The sequence below is a fragment of the Typopeltis vanoorti genome, chromosome 7 (assembly GCF_054136105.1).
Source record: "Typopeltis vanoorti isolate ZY-2024b chromosome 7, IOZ_Tvanoo_1.0, whole genome shotgun sequence".
Classification (NCBI taxonomy): Eukaryota; Metazoa; Arthropoda; class Arachnida; order Uropygi; family Thelyphonidae; genus Typopeltis; species Typopeltis vanoorti.
Window position 1 is genome coordinate 48,335,888 of NC_143555.1, and position 25,349 is coordinate 48,361,236.

At 32.8% G+C, this 25,349-nt stretch overlaps 1 protein-coding gene across 2 annotated transcripts in view; it reads left to right on the forward strand.

The window, feature by feature from the left end:
- Nucleotides 1-16,007, forward strand: part of LOC150104655 (Kv channel-interacting protein 4-like) — a 152,549-nt gene extending 136,542 nt beyond the window's left edge. For both annotated transcript variants that reach the window (XM_090395847.1, XM_090395848.1), the window contains exons 5-7: nucleotides 1,126-1,338; nucleotides 8,025-8,087; nucleotides 15,669-16,007. In XM_090395847.1, the coding sequence (XP_090251973.1) occupies nucleotides 1,126-1,338; nucleotides 8,025-8,087; nucleotides 15,669-15,716 (324 nt within the window). In that variant the 3' untranslated portion in view covers nucleotides 15,717-16,007. The remainder of the gene's footprint in view (nucleotides 1-1,125; nucleotides 1,339-8,024; nucleotides 8,088-15,668) is intronic.
- Nucleotides 16,008-25,349: the final 9,342 nt, after the last annotated feature.

Here is a 25,349-nt window from a genome sequence, read left to right on the forward strand (position 1 = left end):
GGGGAGTTGGGCGCCGTAGGCTCCATGGGGGGGGACCCCTTTCGAGTCTTCAAAATTCGAGTCATCAGAATTCAAGGAGAACCAGCAAACTAGTCCAGAACTCGTAGGGTTGGGTGCCGTAGCCCCCCCCCCCCTAGTATATACATATATATGCCAGCAAAGGTTGGTCGATTGGTAGAAGAGCCTCTGTTGCTAATGGCTCACGCAAAACGTTAAGCAAGTTTCAAGTTTGAGCGCGATTAGTAGTTGATGATAATAATAATAATAATAATAATAATAATAATAATAATAATAATAGTAATAGTAATATATATATATATAGCCAAGCCAGGCGATTTGGCTTCCTAGAAAACCTTACTTCCTATGACAGAGCGATTAATCCAATCTGCATTATCCGATAGGATTTAAATGGCATGTATTCTTCTGGTCAGTTTACCTATTTTGCGGAATGAAAAACTGAGTTTCCTGGAGGAAAACCCGGTCACTACCGTCGTATGAGACCAGCTAACTTACCTTCACTTTACAAGTCGTAATAAAGAGAAATCTACCATTTTTCATACACATATGTCATACAATTAGAACGAGAAAATCTAGCCTCCTCTTTTAACACAGTGATTTCTTTGTTCTAATTTGATTTCTCAATTGAAACATGGTGAAAAACGCAAAGTAAGCTTTATGAAAATAATACAATCTATAGGACATTATAGGAGCAATTAGAAAAAAATGGACCATAAAAGTCCTTTCATGGGTGGAGAGGTCCCGTATTTAATTCATTTTATCATATAAACTTTTATGTCTTTCATGGTCATATTTATTCCTTTTTTTTTGCGTTCAAATTCTGCAAAAATAGCAGCCAGGGTGGAATCAGCAATGCTGCAATATGCTATAGTAATTTTTTTCAACAAGACTCATATATTCTAGAGAAATCTGCCTGAAGAAGCAAGAGAAGCTATTTTGTAGGCTATCCTGTTCCTAATCTGTTTTGAATAGGCTTACAATGAAGCTAGTAGACGTGATGCTAAATAGACGGGTAATACTCCAAGAAAAATTATTTCTAGCTCTTAATTTCTTTACATATCATTAAGTTTCTTGTTAACAACTTCTCTGTGGTGCTTCATTTCACAGGAATTCGTCACAGGCTTGTCTACTCTTTCTCGTGGATCGACGCTTGAAAAATTGGAATGGACCTTCAACCTCTATGACATCAATGGAGATGGGCGGATCACCAAGGAAGAAATGTTCGAGATAATCTCATCCGTGTATAGTCTCCTTGGCCGTTACACTGAACCATCTGTAGATGGGGACACTGCACGAGATCATGCGGAAAGAGTCTTCCTAGTAAGTTATTTGAAATTTCTCGTTATTTCTTTCTAGCAAAATAAGATATGTGCTTAACAGTATTTCAAAGTAATAACTTCAAAAAAAAAAAAAGCTTCATAAAAAGGCGAAAAATGCTGCATTTAGAAAACATTCATCTTTGGAAGAAAATTCTTATCATCATCCCATAAAAATGACTAAATTATATTCATTCACTGAAAACACCTTATAGAGGTTCGCTTCCTAAACGGGATTCGAAATCATGCCTTTTCAACTCACGGATTGCTATTTGGCAACAATTTCAGGAAAAGATGATCATTGATATGCTGAAAAGGGATTAGGGAATTTTCAGAGTGGATGAATAAGGCATAATGATAAAAAAAAAAGATATGATAAAGTCCTGTTGCTGATCATTTACACGCTGACGAGATTCTCAACACCAAACAGGAGAATGATAAAAAAACAAGATTGGCACCTTTAATGATAACAGTAGACCAGAAGTAGGGTGGTTCTGAATCATTTAAATCAGTGTTCCCCAATTTGTGATGCATGTAACTCTGCGGGGCTGGGGATTATTCTTTGAAGATGTTCTATGCACCAATGTTCTATGCAGAGATTTAGGATGCGAGCGTAACAAAATTAGCATCTATATATTTCTATTTATTTCTATCCTCATATTTCAGTTTCTCCATAACAGCAAAGAAGTGATAATCGATAGTCAGCCCGTAGAGCTTAAAAGAAAATCTATACAAAAAGGAAGCAACATGCATTACAAGCAAATATTAACCCTCGATTTATTTATTTTTAATAAAAAAGACGAAAATTCCCGCTATATATCAATATAGTTTGTCTACGTTTTCTTAGAAACATATTCAATTTAGAGTCTGATGCGTAAAATCCCAAATACAAAATTATCGTTATCATGATCCAGCCAAATTTATGATCCAGACATATTGATGGGCAAGACAAATTGATTCTTGGGGTATATGAAAATCAGTCTGACTTAACAAATTTAGAATGAAAAACATTGTTTAGTATCGATAATTTCGACTGTAGCATAAAATGTTTATTTTATAAACCAGTGCTAATACAATGACTCTTATTTCTCTTGGATCATTTCCATACTTCTGGCCGTTGCCAAATATTCGCATGTCATCATCGTATTGGTAATGTTCCCAGTATTCTCTATACGCAACTTTTTTTTTTCGTGAATCGATGAAATAAATTGACTTCGTCTGTTCTCCAAACAAAAATATAAAACACAGCAAATGGGTTACATTTGGGGTTGATTTTTTATTTTGCAGTTTATAAATGTGAGGATAAAAGGAGAAAGTATTCTTATCAATTCATTGGGCAATATCGTACACGAACCTATCATTTGAAACATCACACTTCATTCTATAATTATAGTACTGTCTCTAAAAGTGGCGCCAATGTTATTGTTTCCAGACAGTCACGAAAACCGAAGTATAAAATCGCTGCTTCTAAGTGAAATCAGATGTCACCACGTGTTAGATATTATTGCTGAGCAATAGTTGTTTTTATCATATTACATGTGGCAGATGACGCTTACTTCGAAAGTGAGCACGACACAAGAACAATTACTGGCAGAATGCACATTCTATTGAATGAGGAATTATTTTTCGTTTATTGACTTAAGTAGACTATTACGGACTGGAAATATTTGCCGATTCTTAATAGCATTGGTTGATCTGTAACAATACGAGCTAAACAGAAACAATGGTGGAAAGAATGATATGATTACGTCGCAGAATGATATGATTTACGTCATTACTCGTAAAGCAAACATTCGGGTGTTATCCGGTCGTGTACAAGGCATCAAACAAAATCGTCAATATCTGTCCAGTTTTGCACTCGCTACATTTATTGAATTTATCGTAGCTTTCCTTCCATTTAGTAATGACTGCGCAATGTATAAAATATAATGGGACGTAAAACCTACGATTTCCTTCGAAATCGTTCGTTTCCCCAACGTTCTAGACAGTAATTTCTAGATAATAAATATAAAATAAACAAAAATTTCAAAAGTAGTTAAAGATGTAGTAATAAACGGAGACATGTTTTCTTGCTAAATTTCGGATGAATTTTTTAATGATAAAATTGGATTATATTTCAATTGTGGGTGGCTATAATGTGCAAGCAAGAAAAGCTGTTTAGAAATTAAAAACATTTCTCTGTCAAGTAGATGGACGCTTTTCTTGCGCTGTATAAGGCCACTGGGCTGCTGTAGTCTATAAAGTGGCTTGAAACAGTTCCATGTTTGGTCTATGGAATATAATTTTCCGGATTGCCTAACCTTTAGTCGTCCACTGGAAAGTTATCGCAGCTACATTCCTGACTTTTGGCTCTGATAACAATCTCAGCATGGTCTCGTAAGTCGGGGTACGAGTATACCCCGACTTACGAGATTTTGACATGCGAATTTCTCCTTAACGCGATTTCCACGAGCACTGATATAAACCAACTTTAATTAGCAAAACATTCACCTCTTCTTTTTTTACTGAAGATAAATTTAATAAACCAAAAGAAAAAAAAATTTCTCTACTACCAAAAAGCAGATTTAAACGACCAAAGTGGAAAATGTATAAAAAACTGTATATTTTTATTAAATTTTAAGTCAGGAGAAAAAAAAAAAGGGAATAAATAAATTTAGATCAAACTACTAAGAGAAATGAGTTTAGTACATGATATCAATAATATTTAAATAAGTATCAACACGCGCACGCACGCACGCACACACGCACGCACACACACACACACACACACACACACACACACACACACACACACACACACACACACACACACACACACACACACACACACACACACACACACAGAGACAGAGAGAGAGAGAGAGAGAGAGAGTTACAAAATATGAGGCTTAATTTAAGGAAATAAACGTGTGAAATAGCTGTGTAGAACAAATTCTGTAAATATGCGAAAGAAGATATCAACACTACACAACTTCAGCTGAAAAACAGATAATTAGTTGCGAGTTCTCGCAGCTCAGTTGCGAAAACTTTGTGGAGATTTCGTTCAACCATAAAGACTTGCTTTCGATTCCTCGATGAACCTTTATAAGAGTTTTTCAAAGACGGATTAGTTCGTCTTATACTGAGGTAGCAGGGTTTCCGCTCCCGGCATGCGGAATGAATGTTATGTCAGTAAACACACGCAGTTTACTGAAGTGCACCTGCCCATAAGAGACGCAGCGAGGAATAACAAGCCGATCGGCATAAATATTCAGCAAACCTCCTACGAAGGGAGAGGCTCAGCATTTTTTAGTAATGAAGAGATAATCAGATCAAAAATACTTACTGCAATATATAATTTTGAATTAAAATATTCAAGTTAGCAAGTAGTTTTTTAACTATAACGATTCGTGTTCGAAGAAAGAAAAAAGGAATTGAATTCATTATTTGCTTTATTTAAAATTTTATTTAGTAATACGTGCATGAAAAATAATTAGAGAAAACTGATAATTACATACAAGTGGGTGTGAAAGGAATTCAGGTAATTATCCGGATAATACTGGGAACACATCTAATCGAAAGTGCTCAGATCAGATATGTTTATTTCTGATATGAGAAAGACTTCAGTTTAGTGTTATTATTAGATACATTAGATTCAAAATGGCTTTTATAAAAGGCTACCAGTTCAATCAGTACTGGAAAGCTAGGAACTGGAAAATCCATTCATTTTTGTTCTGCTTTATTTCTGCTTGCTATCCACCTAATGATATAAGTTGACAGTACATAGAAATGATAGCAATCAGAGGCGATTATTAATATAATCACTTTTGCAAATACTGTATTACATAAAAGCACCTTAACGCAGTTATTTATTAAAAACATTCTCACAAGCTTTCTCGAAATTAACTTACAGTTCGTTTCACAGTTCCTACTAGACTATGTGAAAGATACCGAAGAACTTCACTGTAGCATACACAGCGATATAACAAAATCATGCCAAGCAATCTCATTCAGAGTGGAAAAAACTCAGTCTATTCGAGTAGAATATAAAGGTATGTAGCACTGCACGCCAACATAGTAGATAATATAGTTGTGCAAATCACATTGCTAAAGTTGTAGTCGTAAGAAATGTTAAGAAATCACGAAGTTCGAAAAAAAAAGTATACTTAGATCTCGAGCATCACTCGCCTCCATTTCGGATAATAACCAACCTTGTTGGTTGTTATGGTCTACTATAGTTAAGGTGTACATATAAATGCCACCTAATAAAGGAAACCATCGCCCATCAAGACTGTAAAAACGCATGAAAAATGAATGCGTTGAAGAAAGAACGGTGCATCACGCCTCGTAGGGACTAAATGAGACGTGACGTTGCAATATAACGCGTAAAATGAGGAAGATTATCACAGTTGAAGATGAGCATCGTCATCTGGGATAATGTTTATCGAGTCGAAGGACATGGCATTCTTTCCTCCTTGAAAGTCATCGTCGAAAGTAGATACTGTGATGTTAGCAGCATGCCAGTTGCATACCACAGGAGATGGAAAAAAGCATGCTGGTTCGACACGGTTGCTGTACGTGCTAAAGCACACAGATGGACAGCTACGTGTATGGTGCAAACAACACGAGTTAGTGAGCTCTCCTCCCTTCTCCAATGCATAGTTTCTACCGTCCAAGCTGCGGAAGTTGTATGATAGTACGGGTTGTATGGATTATGGTTTGCTAGTAGGAATTAGGAGCTTATTGACCAGAGTATTATTACTGTGGCCTATCGGCGGCTAGTAAGCAGAACCACGTACACCTGCCATGTATGGCGGTTTGATTTGGTTTAACAAGAATTAGGGTCGAAGCAATTAACACTATGAGGACAGTTTGTTATGGTTCTTAACTAAGTGTGCTCTCCGGCCAGTATGCCTGTTTAGTGGGGTGAAAATACTGCCACCTCCATATGAGACAGGATAACTCACCTTCTCTTGAAAAATTCATATACCTAATTTAGGGTTATATCGGTGTATTTTTTATCTCACATAAGAGAGAGAGAGAGAGAGAGAGAGAGAGAGAGAGAGAGAGAGATACACGAAATTACAGCACGTCAATGCAGTGTGTGAGGTGTAGATGAAGATTGAGAAAGAAAAGACCTATTGACATTCTTCTTAAAGAGCTGTAGGTTGAAAGTTTTGGGAAACACATCATGACGAAGGCTGTTCCAAAGGACAGAGGTAGATAGAATAAATGGGGAAGAAGAGAAGCAGGTTCGATGAGTTTGCAGTTGTACTCTAAAGGGATGTTGGACAGCAGCTGATTTTGTTTTAACATGCCTAACAGCAAATGGTGGAATAATGTTTGCCAATTCACCGGAGCAGTGACCATGGAAATACCTGCGGAAGAGACTCAGGACTGAAACATTAGATTTGTGAGATAGCGATTGAAGCGAACTTGTGAGGGAAGGGTTATCTATGAGCCGAATTGCTCTCCTCTGAACAGCCCCAAAACTTTTACGTTGTTTTTCAACGTAAAACATGAATGTATATTTATTCGATTACATGTGGCAGAATTCTCTGTAATATTTGTTTTGAGAATTCTAAGTAATTTCTAAAAGGAAATATCTCAGACAACTTAGGATAACAAAAAGAAAGAAAGTTACTATGGAAAAATCCGTGGAAGAATGGAACACGCAGCTTTTCGCAAATCAAGAAAGCCAGTGAAAAAACGCTGAATATCCACAGCACATAAATCTCTTTATGGATTATGTTCTTCTATGGAGCAACGCCTAACAATATTCCTAAACGTAATAACTAACGAAAATCAGTAAAATAATACGAACATTGGTAGCTCGGTCGCAAGGTCGTCGCGAACTTTCCTTTCGGTAGGAAAATACCGGAGTTCGAATGTTCGTCAATGATGCGAGGTAACTTTATACTGATTTTCAAGTGAAGATCAATTAGCCGGTCTCATGGGAGGTGGCGGAGTATTTCAGCGCGCATAACATGGGAAAGAGAACAAGTACAGTTAATAGACTGTGAGAATAAGGAATACCATTCTATTCTGTTAGGTTCGTTTTGAATACCCACATAGTAAAATATGGGTCCTACGTAAGCGTAAACACTGACGATGACAATGATCACCATTTCGTGTAATTTCTATGTAATGACGAATGTAATGTCTGTATAATAAATCATCCTGAAGAAGATGATCGAAATACCGAGAAAAATAGTTAAGTATTGTCTATGCAGCATTCTATCATGAGTTGGTGATCATGTAATAAAACTAAAGGTCGAGTGCACTAAATATTCTGTTTGCATATAAACATAAGTGTGAGTAGGAGGAATTATTTGAAAAAACATAAATCAGAAGGTGGAGGTTATGGTTACAGAACGAATGCAACTGATTCTGATATTTTTTCCTCTCTAAAAATCTGATTCATCAAGTGGGTTTTATTTTAATATCATGATTAGTTTTGATAAACTTTATAGCATTAGCATAACCATAAAGTTCTACAATAAAATAGTTAATTAAGCTTCTAAGTTGGAATGCAGTAATTACAAACGAATAACCATTGAAAAGTATTTCCAAGAATTCTAACTAATCCTAATTGGATAAAACTGTTCTGCAATTATATCAAATCACAACATGTTAAGTTTTAACTAATTTTTTAGTTAGAGAAATATATCTTTACATAACGACATAATATTAATAATTTTTTTAAACTAGAAACTGGACCTCAACCATGATGGGGTTGTCACTTATGAAGAATTCATGGAAACATGCCAAAAGGTAAAGCTCTCTCTCTCTCTCTCTCTCTAGCAAAAATTTTAGTTTTAGTTCCAAGATGAAAATCCTTGTTCATTACCACCCGTGGAATAAATGAAGTTAGTTTAATAAATTAAACTAATCCTTAAATATAAATGTATGCTATTCAGCATTCAATAATTACCTTTTAAAGTTGACTCTAATCTAATCCTGTGGCCTCCTCTTTAAGAGGGTTGCAGCTGATGAACAGTTCCGCTTCCATGCCTCTCTATCTCTTGCTTCTGTAAGATTCTTGCCCGTCCAATCTTTGATGTTGTCTTTCCATTGCAGTCGGGGTCTTCCTCTTCCTCTAAAGTTGACTATGAATACCATATTTTCCGCATATGCATGAAGAGCGCCGTGCATATGGAGACCACACGCTCAGCACTCTTCATTCAATAAGATGGAGAAAATCCACAACTTCACTTTAGAAGTGGAAAACTACATGTTTTGAGAATCCCATATACTTTACAGAACACACACTTCTAATTTAAATAAAGTTCCCTGCAAGAAACTACGGGATTTAGGATTCTGTTTATCCCCGTCATAAACAACAACAAAATCAGTCATCCTTGATTAGACCCAGAGGGCACTTGAACAACAGATTGAATATCTTGTGCTCTTATTAATTTTTCCATTGTATGCCTTAGTGATCACATTAAAGTATGCTAACTTCGAGAATACTTTAGTAACGGAAAGCAAAATATTGGCAATAAAGTGCTTCTTTAAAATATTTTGTTGTTAAGTTATTAAATTGTGCGATAACTCATTAAACCTTCAAAGCAATATATACAATGCATAAGTGTAAAATTTCGTTTTATACATTTTTAACTGATGGGAAGCGACGTTCAGCATGTATAATAGTTCACAGGTTTATAACTACAATTTCGGATCCATAGTCTCTTTAGCCGTACATCTATCTGTTCATCTTACCTCCCAACCCTTCAATCAGTATCTTAGTTACACTACGGATGATTGTTCATACTGCTTCAGTTTCGAAGAGGAACTAAACAGTATGAATCTTTCGCTAATTTTTACACTTATGCATTGTATATGTTGCTTTGAAGATTTCATGACTTATCACACAATTTAATGACTTAGCAACACAATGTGTTAAAGAAGTACTTTATTACCCGTATTTTACCTTCAGTTACAGAAGTATTCTTAAAGCCAGCGTACTTTAATATGATCACTTAGGCAAACCATGGAGAAATTAACAAGGACAGTATAAACCTTGCACCGCATCTAAATCAAAATTAAAATGAATTTAATTGAGAATGTATCATATACAATATCAAACGTCTGGAACCATTCGTAACCGAAGTAGATGATATCAGTTTCAGCTAGATTCCAGAGAGACCAAAAAAAATTCCCATTTCTACATTATTTTTAAAAACTAAAGCAGGCATGGAAAATGTTAAATTCCATAGAGTTAATTTTTTTTATGATTTTACATGTAATGTTTAGTAGATTTATGAGCATTGAAAGTTAATATATAATACACTGGCTTATCTATGAAATAACAAATTATATAACTTGGATTTTTACAAAATTGCTCTCTTATTCATTTATAGTGGTATATAACAACTCAGATTGAACACGTCAATTTGATAGATTTCCAAGTTATTGAAAGTCACATTAACTTTTTACGGTTTGACTCACACTACCAAAAATAAATTAAATGTAACAATTCCTTAAGCTGCTGATATTTTGGATTTGAAATAAGCATTCTCCCTTTTTTTTGTAAAAAAATGCTTGCATCCCCTCTTTACTCTTTTCATAAAACCATATTGACTTATATTAGCATGTATAAATACTTAGCATGTATTTTATTTTAGTAAACCTAAGACTTAGTTTTTGATAGTACACAAATTATACTTGAAACCAAACCAAAAGTAAAATAGCACAGAAATATTTAACATAAAATTAGAACTTTTACATTTCTAATTTAGTATATTAATCAGTATATTAATTAGTATATCAATTACGAGTGCTGTGTTTTTCATGCAATATTACACTGAAATAAGTGGATGGCATATCGGGTACATGCAGGAGATGTACTCGAAAATAAACGATAATATCAACCATTGCTTTGCGCCCCATTGAGAGAGAGCGCCCCACAGTTGAAAACTGTGGCGATGAAAATCATTATGAAATATGAAAAAACATTATGAAAAAAAAACACGATGACAAACATTAGGCGATGAAAATAAAATCATCTATCGCCTAAGGGATCTTGTCAAAGCATTTAATAAACAACAGTTAGTAGGATTGAATTCTGCGTTGAGAAAGTTTTCACTCAATCTCAGTCTAGAATGCTTTCTATTTCTATGAAGCATAATAATTTCAAGTCTATAGAATGCATTCTCCGTGGAATTTTTCATCCAAAAGAAGACCTCTTCGGATTCATTACTTGTTGAAAGAATTCCGAGTAAATAATCACAGAGAAAGTATTTCTCATTTCTGGACTGAATTAATTATTCAGAATGGCAAGCTTCTATTGTTTCCACTTCCTAGCGAGTTTCGTATCAGTTATGCTATCAGTCATGCCGTTATCTTTAGCCGATCTCTTCAGAAAAATGTTTTTCCAATTTGTACAGTGTGAAATTCTATCTACAGTAGCTGCACGAGTCGCACCTTTCTGCAACAATAGGAGCGATGTTGATTATGTGAAGCAACATTGGATTCTCATTATATCAGCAAGCAAACGCCCTAACCTTGACCAAGGTCGTAGGCATTTCTATACTGCATCCCGTATTATTATTAAAATTATTTAAATTCTCCAATATTGTAATGATGAAATGTTTACATCACCTATTTCTCCTCACGTAATAATTATATAGAATCGAGAATACATTTTCAAGGAGTAGTTCTTGAATATCAAGTTCTATTCATTCCTATTAAAATAGTATTATGTAAACAAAATGAACATGTAAGCAATTATCTGAACCCTTTTAATAGACCATTTAGACTAAGGCGTAGGAAAAAACTGTGCAGTACACTGAGAGTCAAATCAGGTAAACAGAACAAAGTTTGTTATGCAAAACAGATAAAAGACAGATTTGTTATCCATCTGAGTATGCTACACCTACCGGGTAGAATAAACACATAAAAATTATTATTTATGACTGTTCGGCGTAAAGAAACCGATTGGTGACTGAAGAGAAAACTGACAAAGTAAGCGGGAAACGTTTGACAATATTTTTTCAGAAGTTTTCCCACTATTAAATAATCGATATGTAAAGTCATAGAATCTTGGAATTATTAACATTTGCGCTACTAACAATTAATATTAAAAATCCACGAGCTCTCTTAATAAAAAATCTTGGGATTATGGAACTTTGATATTAAATGGAATAACGATCGGGCTTAAATGCTTTGTAAAAACAATACAAAGATTATTAATTTTTACGATGAAATTATAGGAAATTTCCTATCGTAATAACTGACATTTTTATAAAAATGTATTTCACGTAATCGGAAATGTTTTAAAAAATTGGAATGAAGAAGTACGTGTGATGTGTAATAGTCCATAGAATAATAATATCCAGTGTGAAGAAAACATACTTGCAGCCTGTAAGTGTCGACTTTGAATCAAAAAAGTACTATTTACGACTGTTAGGAGTCAAGAAATCGATTGTTAGCTGAAAAGAAAACTGACAGCCAGAGGATCTTTTTCCGGACCTCTTGTAAATAAAACTTTTATGGTACACAGAATTTTACTAATTACTTTAGAAGTTTCGTTTAACTTTACCGGAATTTCTCTCTTATTTCTCTTCTTTCAATATGTACATGAAATCAAATGAAGAATTTCACTAAGTGATTTAATTGTTAAAAAGTCAAATTATTCTAGTGTATTTACCTGTGGAAGTAAGACATGGGAAACAACTGAAGGCCTTGGAGAGAAGAATGCTCCACATAACAAGAAGGAATACAATTAGAGAGATGACTGGAGTAGAGGATATTGCGAAGTATTGTAAAACATGGAAATGGAGATGGACTGGTTATATCAGTAGACTCTCAAACGAAATGTGGTCTTTTTCCATCCAGCAGTGGATGGAAAGAGACTGAAGAAGAAGAAAAATTAGATTTAATGATGCTTCCTTCCTTTACACTGTTGAACTCTAGAATTCGTTATTGCTGTTAATTAGCAATATAAGGGAACGAAGAAACTATTAAATCTCTGCGCACAGTTCTTCATTTAATTATTTCATTTATAAAATAAAATAATATAGAAAGAAATTCAAATAATAAGGCCATTTTTTTGAGTTGGCTTTATTAACTGAAGGAATTTAGATACAATTATAGGCATCATTTTATCCATTTATTCTTCGGATTGTCTCATTATTATTAATAATTACTACTTTTTACAGGAAAGAAACAGCATTCATTATTAATGCGCAGCTATAAGTGTATATGCTTTATTTAATTATAATACAAAATTGTAATAAATGTTACTGATGAAAAATTGGAGTAAATTACATTAATAAAACAAGAAATGTTTCAAATAATAATAATCCTTCTCTCTTCCCCTCCGACTGAAACTGAAGGATAGTGATCTTTGGATTTGCTTTTGGCAGATGCTAAGTTATTTCAATTATTAAAAAAAATTAATCCATCGTTAGAATTTTTATTCTTGATATTCGGAATATAATAAAACTTTATTACTGAATTATTATCGTTAATTTTACATTATGGAAAATACCTAAGAATAGCGATCTGAACTTCCCCCACCTTTGCAACGAGTTGCCCGGTATTGTACTACGTACTAGGATCACTTGCATTGGCTAACGCTAGTGTCGCCGATACTTTATAGTTTACTATATTCGGCAAGAAACTCTCTGATTCCAATCTTTGAGTTTCTTATTCGGTTTTAAAACTATGTGGGATTTAATATCCCCTTAATTTAAGTAATGTTTTCATTGCCGAATGAAGCTTATTAGCTCTTTATACTTAAGTAAATTATCGTTAATTTTTTTAGAAAATATTACGAATAAACAACGACAACGTAATACTGAACGAAGAACCACAATATAACTCGCCAGCTAGCAAAACTTCCTAGACCATAACATTGTTATGGACCAGAAATACATATAGATTATTTTAAATATGTCCTTTTAGAAAATAGTTTCCCTCTAACGGAGCGAGACACCCACGCTTCAAGACGAGATTGATTTCAATACGTCCAGTATGAAAACATTTGCTAATTGCATTTTTTAGTGTAAGGAGTTTCTCTGTTTCTTGGGTGCAATATATTAAATTGTATCATTATGTCGAACAGCAGCACAAAAAGGTAGAAACAGCAGCCACTTCAAAAAAGTAATACAGATATACAGCAAATATTAGAACTTTCTTTTCGAAAAGAATCATAGTTTACAGAGAGAGAGAGAGAGTAATCAATAATCGAACAGCATACTAGGAACTATGTAAACAACCATAATATGAGATGCAATATACATAATTCTCAAAATACGGGCAGCATATTTGGCGCCAGTGTAAACAACGACAATTAATTTTAACGAGATTTTCTAAACTTATCGGTTCATGTTGGTTGCTATAATTATACGCTTGGAAATTTGATCAGTAAGCCCGAAATTCTGAAGATACCTCTTGATTAAAATCTCCAAACTATTTTAAAATACTAATAGAAATTAAAATTAGGGGAAAATATATCACTTTTAGATTTCCATAAATAATTTATACCTTTTGCTGCATTGTCGTCATTAAACGAAATGAAACGGACCGACACACTCTCATGGGATCCCTAGATGGTTTACCCTTTGCTGTTTTACAATTTACGAGTTTTATATTACATATAGTTCATTAAAAATTTAATACAATTTTAATTTCACTAGTTTCAATTCCGAGTTTGTCGGGTTTTTTCTCTTTCACTTTTTTTCTTTATATATATTCTTGCAACTATGTAACAATTCAAATTATAATTTAAATTACTAAACCTTACATTTTAATTTACCGCATCCGGAATAGAGTGCCTCCATAATATACAATATACAATCAATTACTGTATTTCAATTAAAATACAACATAAAAGCAATGCAAAGGAATATGTTCGATTTAAAGATGTAATTGTTTATAATTTTAATTTCTTCTAGTATTTTAAACTAAACTGAATTTAAAATATTATTTAAAATAATATTATAAAATATTATTGGAGTGAAGTTATTAATAACTTATGATGGTTGGTCAATGTCCTCGTTACCTTATCAGCAACTGCATTTTGTAATAATTATAACTATTTATTTTTCAAATATATATTTTACCATTGGAAATTCTCTACGTTTCTTCATACAGAATTTCATTTTCACTACATGTATTGGCAAGTCCACTGAAATGCAACTGCATATTCCCCCATTTTATTTTGCAGTTAGTTTTAAACTCAACTGTTCTCAATTCCTTCTGCGTGCAGTCTCTAAAGATTTCATTTCATGTATTATTTATTGTGTGTGTGTGAGAGAGAGAGAGAGAGAGAGAGAGAGAGAGAGAGAGAGAGAGAGAGAGAGAGAGAGAGAGAGGAGCATTGTAGTCTTATTTTTGGCTGTTTCAGTGGAATGATGACTCAATTACTATTGCTTGCGAGAGCATTTTCTAAATCGCACCTCTCTTATTTTGAAGATTTCAGTTTATTTCAAAAATAAACAAAAAGTCTTACTTCTGTAGGCTACTCGATATAGACGAATCTATGATATAAAGTTAGATTGGAGCTTTTTTTATTGGGACTCTTCTTTTGGCAGATATTTAGAGATCTATTACGTAATCATTCGGAACTTTCTAAAATATTATTGTAGGATAAACTGGAGGAATTTTAGTGAACTCCGACAGTTTTTTTTTTGAACTCTGGAGACGAATTTTTGAACAAATTATCCAAACGACTTCAATAAAGGTCGAAACTGTCTGGATAGTGACGAGCATAACTTTGCTTTATGCAATACACAAGAAATAACTGCGGTGAAAACAACTGTTCTCTATACAAGTAGCCTAGTCGTGAAGATATTTCACATAGTTCGCTTATGCTTTGATAAAATTAGGATGAAAACATGAAATCCATGTATTGTCAAATATAACTAGACTTTTCAACATAGTGGATTTTGATTAAAATTCACAAGTCATTTCAATTTTTCTTTGAATTAGAAAACTTTTTTTGGGTGAACCTCGCCCACAAAAGGGTGCAAATATCTATTGGACATTGGCTAAAGATTAATCCAGGAATTCTGCTTTAGAAGTCAAACATGTTTTCGAGCCACTTCATGCCTCTTATAAGAGGGAATGATCTCATTCTGGGAGTCGAAAATCCTCTGATACCTAAACACTTCAACATTTCCATCTGATCTTATGAGACAACCAAAATTCAGTTCGTAGATGAGCAAAAACTGGGCCTAAATTTTATGATTATTTTGAATTATTTCCATAATCATTATGAAAGTTACTATTATAAAGCACAACCTTTAAAACAATTAGCTTTACTTGTAGTTTACGGCGCATGATTAATATAGTTGCAATCCGTTTATCTCAATCATTTTAACTATGTTTCTTATTTGTTTGATATAGGATGATAACATCATACACTCCATGCAACTACTGGACACAATTGTGTGACGTCTGTAGCCGTCCGTATAAAAGCAGTCAACGAAAAAGCAACAAAGGCGTCTTATGATGGGGGCCGTCGACAACTATCGAGACGACAGTATATCTCACTTTTTTCCATCACTGGAGCAGCTTTCTTAGTCTCTTATCCTTCGTGTTACTTCAGCGCCACCTTTTGGAAGCCTGACTAGTCTATTGCTACCGTGTAGCTCATGTGCTTGTCAAGATAAATGCCAACTGCAAGGCAGTAATTGAAGTGTTCGTCAAACACTGTCGTTTTGGGTTAGGCAACCACACACACACACACACACACACACACACACACACACACACACACACACACACACACATGGAGGAACAAAGTCAACAAGCGATGTAGAAACTGTTGAATATATACAGTCAGGTGTACATAGATTTGAATATCTTAACGTAAAGTTTTCGATTTTTTTTCAAAATATTCATACATTGTTCAAGTCTGCGAGCGAATGGAAGCTGAAAGATTTCGACAGCTGAAAACAGAAGTTAATTTATTACTAGTCGGATTTGAATTCTACGCGTTCATCGAATACTATTTGAATTTAGGAATAAATTACAAAGAGCGAGCTTCGTAACATATTTTAGCCCTGTAAAAAAATTCACAGACTACCATATGAAGAGAAGCTATATGAACAGATTTTCATTGCTATCGTACAGCGCATACAATTAACATAACAACAGTAATGAAGGAGTAAAATCTGATAAATTAATTGTATGGTTTTTCTTCTTATTCTCTATGATAAGAGAAAGAAAAACTCACATTCCTTATATGAAAAGAGAAGGAGGAATGTTAGGAGTTGGATGTTTCTTGCTTTTGGCCCCAACATACTCTCTCAACTGTACCTACTAGAAACAATATTTAAGAACCCTTAAAGGGAGCCTGATAAAATTTAACAACGAAACATATCTAACTTAGTAGTGCCCAAGAATTTCAAATATTGTGCGAAAACTGGAAATGGTAGTTTTAATCCTCTGAAACTTTATGAAGCTGTGGCTTGAACGCTGAACCAACAGATTAAGAATATTAAGAGGTGCACAGAGGCGCTGAATAAAGGTTTAAAAGTTTACTTTAATTAACAACATAAGCTAGATTTCGTATGTTCCTGCAGACTGTAAGAAAGTACTTAAATGTGCATAGCTTTGTTTAAATGATCTAAATATGTATACAATTAATGCAATCAGTTGATAATAATTAATTATCAACTTATTGAATAACTTGGTTATTTAATCCAAACAGAAGAATTTCGCTATTTTATGAATTTTGGAAAATATAAAACGATCATAAATTCGACCTATAATCTGTAATCAAAAACGCTTACCGAAAATGCTTGCACAGAACAACTGGTATTAAACATATTCTCAAGTTTCGTGTCTTTTTTTCGCACAGCACCAATTAATCTGAAAAAAATTTTGACAGCAGTAATTAGTAGCATAAAAATTATATTATTGTAATTAGGATAACATCTACCTTAAGCTACTGATACTGATTAAAGAAATGCTATATATATTTAAACTATATTGCTGAAAATTTGCTTCTGTAGTCATATGAAAAATCTCATATCAAGTTCGGACATAAGGTTTATTATATGTATGTGCACACATATAATATTACGTATAATCTTTGGAAAAGAAATCCCTGAGTGAGAACTTAATTCGTGTGGATTGAACATTAATAATATATTCTTGCAAATATAATCAGCAATACTAGACAATACGCTGATTGTGTCAAACATATCTTTAAAGTACAGGTAAAGTGACAGTATCCTAATATGACTCTATCTTACTTATCTTCTGAAATTTAACTGCTTTAAAGCCATTTAGAGTACTGAAACGTGAAAAATGTGTCATTATTTTTGTTCCAGAAACTTTTCAGATACCTAGAATTCAAAATAAAAGAGAGAGTATTTATCGTCTTAAATTTTCCACCTTCGTGTGCATATTTTCGAGTGCATATTCTATTAGTTAGTTCAGAGAGGTTATTTCCTAGTATTTTTGACTAAATACATGGTATCAATAGCGAAGACATATCCTACTAAGAAGTTGTAAATTTATTGTAAAATATTACATTTCTCTCTTTCTTACTATAGTATTTCAAATAGAAAGGTTTTAAACAATATTCGGACAAATATTCAAATCATTCGAAATAACTTTACTAAACTTCCTATTATTAGTAGTTATAGGTGACACTGCTGTTCTATTATAATTACGTTTTTTCTAGAAGTTAGTTTCTTATCTTGGTCATCAGAATAACACTGGAGAATAATTAATTATTTTTCTATTGCACTGGGTAATGGGAAACTCTCTAAACCAGGTTGCATGTGTCATAGCCATAGATGATATGTATGTATACGATGTCGCGTATATATATTCTTGCATTGCCCAGCACTCTGCGCCTGCTAAACCTTATACTCAGCTGCTAATCCTGTTCCCACCTGTTTCACTGAAATAAATCTAATGCCCTCGTATCAGCAAACAAAGACAATGCCGATGGTCACGAAACTGTGCAATGTTTTCATGGAAGGAAAGGATGTGAATTAAAATTTTGTTAACTTAGTTGTTGCTTTTTTTTTCATTTACAATATTCTTACATGTTTCATCACCTTGTAAGGAAATCTCATTTTTGTCTTTAAGAACAAATACGTTTATTTTGTTATAATATTGCAACAACCTTAATTAATTCATACATATTATTTAATATGGATAAAAATGCAACGCATGTTACGTTTGGCAGTTAAAGATTTGTAATGATTACCTAACTGCTGGAAATAAAAATAATTAAATAGAACGATATATTCTGTTGCATGTTTGCGATTAAAATGTATGATAGACGCGAAATAAACCATGTGAAAGCCTAAAATATATCGAACGAAACACTAAAAGCACAGTTGATATTGGACATATCAACTGTGCTTTTAGTTATAACGAATTTTTGTCATTCTCACATTGTATACTGTTGTATAGCAATAATCCCAGTTATTCTGACCTTGTTATAATTGATCTTCATTTATAATGTTGGTTTTTTTTCATGTTTTCTAACAGTGAATTAATTTTAACTTTATCATTTCTTCACTAAAAGTAATTTATTTCAGCTTTATGTTTTTTTTTTACTTTATTTTATTTAGGTTTTTTTTTTTTTGACAACTCAGAACCGCTGAAATGTGTTTTCAGAGTTAAAAAATGCCAGACACTTAATTCACTTGTTTTACTTTTTTTTCATTTAAGCGGAACTTGTAATATAAATATCGAGAATACTGCGATAAAAAAATCAATGGCACCAACCTTATTAAGCTTCCAGAATATGTAATTACAGTAATTACAGTTCCATGTAATTATGGTAATTATAGATACACGCAATTACAGAAAATGTGTAAATATAGAAGAAATAAACAAATACAGTAAAATTAATATTTATTAACAATATACAATAAATTAGCATATACTTATTTAGAGCGATAAGTTGGACGGCCAAAACGTGTGCGAGAATCTGATTAGTCCAAATTCGCCATTATATATTAGCCACATTAGCCTTCGAATCAAAGTAAAGAAATAGTATCTATGACTCAAGGCAAATATTCTTATTTGTACAAAATCTCAAGCTGGAATAAATTAATAGCGTACTTAATTTTAGATTTTAGGATCTTCGATGAATATATCCACCTTTAGGACTATGTTCTCATCGCAGAGACCTCATTCAATAAAATGCCATATTACAAATATCCTTATATTCAGACATCTCTCAAAATAAATCCTAGACGCATTCCTCAATGGCAATTAAACGTGTTTTTTCTTTTAAAGAAATGATGCATGTGTTACTAATAATATTGAATTTAACGGAGGGGATCATACAAATGCAATGCAGATTAATCTGGGAATTGACTGCCAGTTTATTATTAATAGCACCTACTTTATCATCACTATATCATTATTATTATTTAACATACGGATATGAGTTTTTACAACTGCATCTATTTTATGTATAGTGCAACACTGCAAAACGGTTGCACCCGACATCTTGCATCTCCATTTGCACGACATAACTTTCCTTTCGTATGATTACATTCCAGAATTAAGTAATCTTTAGGTGGTAAGAATTCCATGTTAGAGCAGTTTGAAAAAATTTCATGCTTGATGTCTAGAACATGGTTGTCGAGCATCTAAATCCATAGCTCCATGGTACTCATACTGATGCATTATAGGTTTAAAGCCTTTGTAGGTGGAATTTACATGAAAAACATCTTTAATTTAAATTAAATATAAAGGGCCAAAAATATTTTTTTCTGCTAATCATAAACATTGTATTTTAATAACTTCGGGAATCCCATTACATTCTACGAGTCGAGTTTTTCGTATTCGTATTTCTTATTTTCCATACGTCATGAAGTTACTTCAAATATCTGTTGATAAAAAATGATGTATTATGTATAAAAATAAAATAAACTACAATGCTTTCATATTTCCTTCTTCTACCAGATACTACTGATTTTTCATATAAATGGAGTTCGGAAAAATTCAAACATTCAGCACACGATACATTCACGTGTGTATAGCATATATTATGACAATAAGTAACTCTGCATAATATACTGGCTCCATGTTATGGTGTTCCTCATTTGGTCTTTGGTAATGCATTACTTTTATTTTTTTATTTTTTTTCAAAATCCCATGCCATTCAAGACCTCTACTTTAGGACCCCTCTTAAAATAAATCCTAGATGCATCCCTGAGTGACGAAGTTTTATTGAGAAACGGTTAATATGTTGCTAATAATATTCAATTTAACTGGGATCATACTGATGCGATGCAAGACTTACTAGAGAATCGACAGCATGATATTGTACCCTCCTGAGATATTCCTCAACTTTCATAAATTACGACAAAACTTCTCACTCTAATTAATATTAAGTATTATTAATATTAATAATATTAAACAAAAGCTGAATCACAGGTTTTTAGGAGAGAGAGTTCGGAAGACAAAAGCGTCCATCTCTCAGAAACTCGGGTTTTTAACATCCTCCCTCCATCTCAAAAATTGACCGTAGAACTTACACTTTTACGTACAATAATGTTAGAGTGGGATAAAATCTCAAGGAATTTATTTTTCTCTCACTTAATGCAATACCGAGTCACTTCTGACAAACACAAGGCAACTGCATGAAGTTAAGCTGGCACTATCAGGAACTTCAATTCAATTCAGATGGTAAGTAAAATATGGATTTTTTTATCCTTCTTGACATAACACCGAGTAACAACTTCTATTTATCTTTACAGAGCATAACCGATGGATTGGATAAGCGTTATGTTTTTATATCATAATATTTATAATTATTGATTCTTAATAAAACACCTAAAATGTAAATGTTAATAAAAATTAGCATCACTACTTCTCCAGATTGCCTAGGAGTCTATCATTAGATTACTATCTGGTGATAGATTATCCTGCTTTATAAATTAAAAATTCCTAGACTAACCCCTTCTAATGTTATCTTATATTTATTTTAAAATAATTAAATTAAATATAAATATAATTAAATATAAATTAAATTAAGGCAAATATTGATTTTTATCACCACGGAAATATACAGAATAAAGTTTATACTACCTTTTAAAATCTTATGAAGTTTGAGATGGGAAAAAAAGAGCTAAATAGCTATAAAAAGAATTCAGGTCTGAGATAACCGTTTACTCACTTTCGACACGTGATATTTTAGTTCTAGGAAAGAAATACAGCGAATTGATCCACTTGAAAAACACTAATTATAATTAGTGTTTATCAAGAGGAATCGAATATAATGAAATGTAAATAGTTATTTAACGGTTGATAGAATCTAAGAGCTATTGGCGCAAGCTCAGATCACAGTCTATGTGAGATGATGCAATTATTTAATTATTATATATAAAACAACATACGTAATAGGAAACGACTGCGCGCTCTATTTTGGTTTTAATTGCAAGAATAATTATTGAAATTATTTCAAATTCAATTTGAATAAACTCCCTCGATAAATTGTCGCAGTCTTATGGCAACATACCATTTTTGACAAATAATTGTAATTATGCATATATATATATATATATATATATATATATATATATATATATATATATATATATATATATATATATATATATATATATATATATAATGTGTGTGTGTGTGTGTGTGTGTGTGTGTGTGTGTGTGTGTGTGTGTGTGTGTGTGTGTAAATAGAATATGGATATCATTTATAAAACTGGAAAAGCATATTCCAAAAATATCATTCTTTGGATGAAATATATTTATGTTATCGTCTAAGAAAAATCATGGAGTAGACACAAAGATTCGCTCAAGTTATCAGAGACAATGCATTCTTCTAATAGACTTATCTGCAGGAAGAGAGAAGTCTCAAAGAAGTGAATGCATCTAAATGATCACACTTCTCGTTGCGGAAATTAAAAAAAAATCTCATGAGACGTTTGAGTGTTTCAAAAATGTATATATGGGTCGCAATCTTTAACACTTTATTTAGCAATACTGAGCTATAAATGCCTTCAGCTTAAAACAATATTATTGACTAAATCTAAATTTTTGAACTTACTCCTGCCATAAAATTTCTATGCTCAGTTTTATGAGCATTCTGTTTGTGGAAAAAAACCATGTTATGATAGAGCACTCTAACCATGAAATATAAACGATATAAATATTTATAATCTAATATTAAGTTATAAACCTCCACGATCTTAGCATTTGCTAGCAAACAATCTTAAAGAGAGTAGAATATTGGTTTTTTGTTTAGTTTCGTGAATCAACTAAGACTTCTGTAGTTAATAAAGACTGGTATAAGCCAGAGACTTTCTGTAAAGCCACAATGCTAGTTAATGGTACCAAGTTAAAATCACTAAAGGTGCACGAATCCTATCGCAAATGCGGACTGATTTATTTTTATTACGCTGTCTTCGGTAGACTAGAACTCGTAAAAACGGTTGTCTTTTATATCGAGTGTGACAGGAATTACATCCCCGATTATCCTCCGAATGAGCAGTTTCCCTCTTAGGAGAGAACGAGACCAATAACATCTCAGATAAGTGTAGTAACTCGAGAAGTGCGTGCAGGATAAAAGCACGGTCACGGTAAAGGAAGCGATCTCCAAGTACTCCATTTGTCACTCTTCTCTCATGAGGGCACGTACCACGAGAATCTGGATTGAACGTACGTGCAATCATTGAAGATTAAAGCCGTTTTCCTCTTGAAACAGAATTCATGAATAACAGTTTTATCATCCCCATGAAGAACGAATGGTCGTCTACAACGCAGATGATATTTCGATTTCCATGGGAAATACAAAACACTGTAAAGTGTATTAAAAACTATTTCAAATAAAAATATAATAAACATAATATGACTTTTTTTTTCTAAAGCGGTGTTTTAAACAGTGACAGTAGTCATTCAAAGCTTTCTGGTTTATATTCCTTCCATAGTCGGAGGTAGTTATGGCAATACCAATATCGCGACCTTTTATTGAGCAACTTGTCTTCGGAGTCTATTTGTATCATTGAATTTTCATTCTTTTAGATTATCTTTAAATTTCAAAATAACCATCATCGTGTTCAATGCTAAATGTAAATGTTAAAAGTGTAAAAAATTAATAATTTTTACGTCCTTAACTTTATTCTCAACATTTCACTTTTAATTCAGAAAGAAGAAAGAAAAAAAACTATATCAGTTCACTTGCTCTAGCTGCAATAAGTTTGGCTTGGCTTTCCCATTCACAACTTGGCTTTCACAACTTATGCTCATATTATTCAAGGTTTATGAATACGCATATGACTCGGAAAGATGTTTTTTTTCCTTTCTTTTACAATGAAGTCTAAAATCATGCTCTGAATTTTTCTGTGGAAGAACAGCCCCCCACCCCCCTCTTAGAATTAGAGTTATTTAAGTTATTTTGAATTAATACCGAAGCAACCTAGGCGGTGAGGATACTATATTATATCTATTAATTGCGTTTATTCTTCGTGCCGGGTTTCTTTAAAAATTATTTGTTTTCCTGAAAAATAAATGTATTCCGGAATGAAAAAAAAACGATAAAATTTTGGAAGAAAATCCGGATAGAAAAGAACAATTCCAACATTTAAGGCTCATCATTAAGTGATTTTACACTCCCGTGGAAATCAGGAAGGTAAATCTCTAGGATGTCGTGTTACAAAAAATTTGGATTTTTTTTAGATCAAAAACACAAGATAACATATTTTACGAATCATTAAAAAGTTTAAAAATGCAGTTAATGAATTTCATCGTCCCGTATGAGACCACCACACTGCTTACTGGAGAACTGAAGTGGCTCGCAAAAGTTCCCCATTTGATCTCTAAAGAAGGGTTTGCAGATTATGTAAAAAATCAATATAAATAAATAAATAAATAATCATTTAAAAAACGTTAGCTCACCTAATGTACTATAGGTTTATAACCTTTCATGGGTGGGAATCACCCGAAAATACATAAAATAATCCGGTCTAGGTAATTATCGAAGAGTTATCTGAATATTTTATAGTTAAGGCATTATATACTTCAGCATTTTTGTAATAATATACTTAAGTATTTTACCCCTGGTTGGCAGAGTGGTTAGCGTATTTGCTCTCCAATCAACAAGCTACAAGTTCGAATTCCACCGTGGATGTTTTTATGTAGGAGAAGAATTTCATCGCCCAGTTTGAAACCACAATTCCGCTTATTGGAGAAATGAAATGGCTTGAAAGAAAGTTCCATGTTTGGTCTCTAGAGTAAGAAAGAAATTAAAAAATACCAAAAAATTAAAAGAAAAAATTAAGAAAAAATACAAATAAATACTTAGCTCACCAACGGTACCAATGTGCTATAGGTTTATAACCTTTCGTTGATCTCAGTTACATTAAAAAAAATGCATACGAGATACGGAGAAAGGAGATCTGAAACACTGTAACGCAATAACAGGGAAGGGGGAGGGATATCCAAATGTCTTGAAAAAAATGTGTGCTATCATTTAAGGACGAACATTAGATAAATATAGCGACTCAAGAAATATATATATATATATATATATATATATATATGTGTATTAAGTGATTTTAAATATTACAGTACTCATTCGGAATTTTTTTTTATTCTTGTTACAATCTCTACATAGTACTTGTACTTTACCTACAAATGTCAACTAAAAAAAATCCTCAAAACCAAGAATCATTTTTAAATGCACTTCCACACAATAGAAGAATTTTCACATACATGCATATCCGAACATCTGAAAATGACAACTTCGATTGAACGTAGAGTTCTTTCAGGGATTCTATATCTTCAACATTTATTCAACTAACAATTTTTTATTATTCTGACTGATTATGAGTGATATAAATGAAAACAAATCATATATTTCAATGATATTAATGAACACATATACACGTATAATGAAGCAAAACCTTTTGGATGTTTCCTGTTTAACATAACTTATGCTAGAGTACAATAATTTAGGTGAATCAGATGCCAATAATTTAAAATGTGTCATTAGAATTATTTCAAATAAACGTGCGAGGGAAGAAGAGATTTCAGAAATTTATTTTTGATTTTATTAAAGCTGATTCGCTACCTTTGAGAATGCAT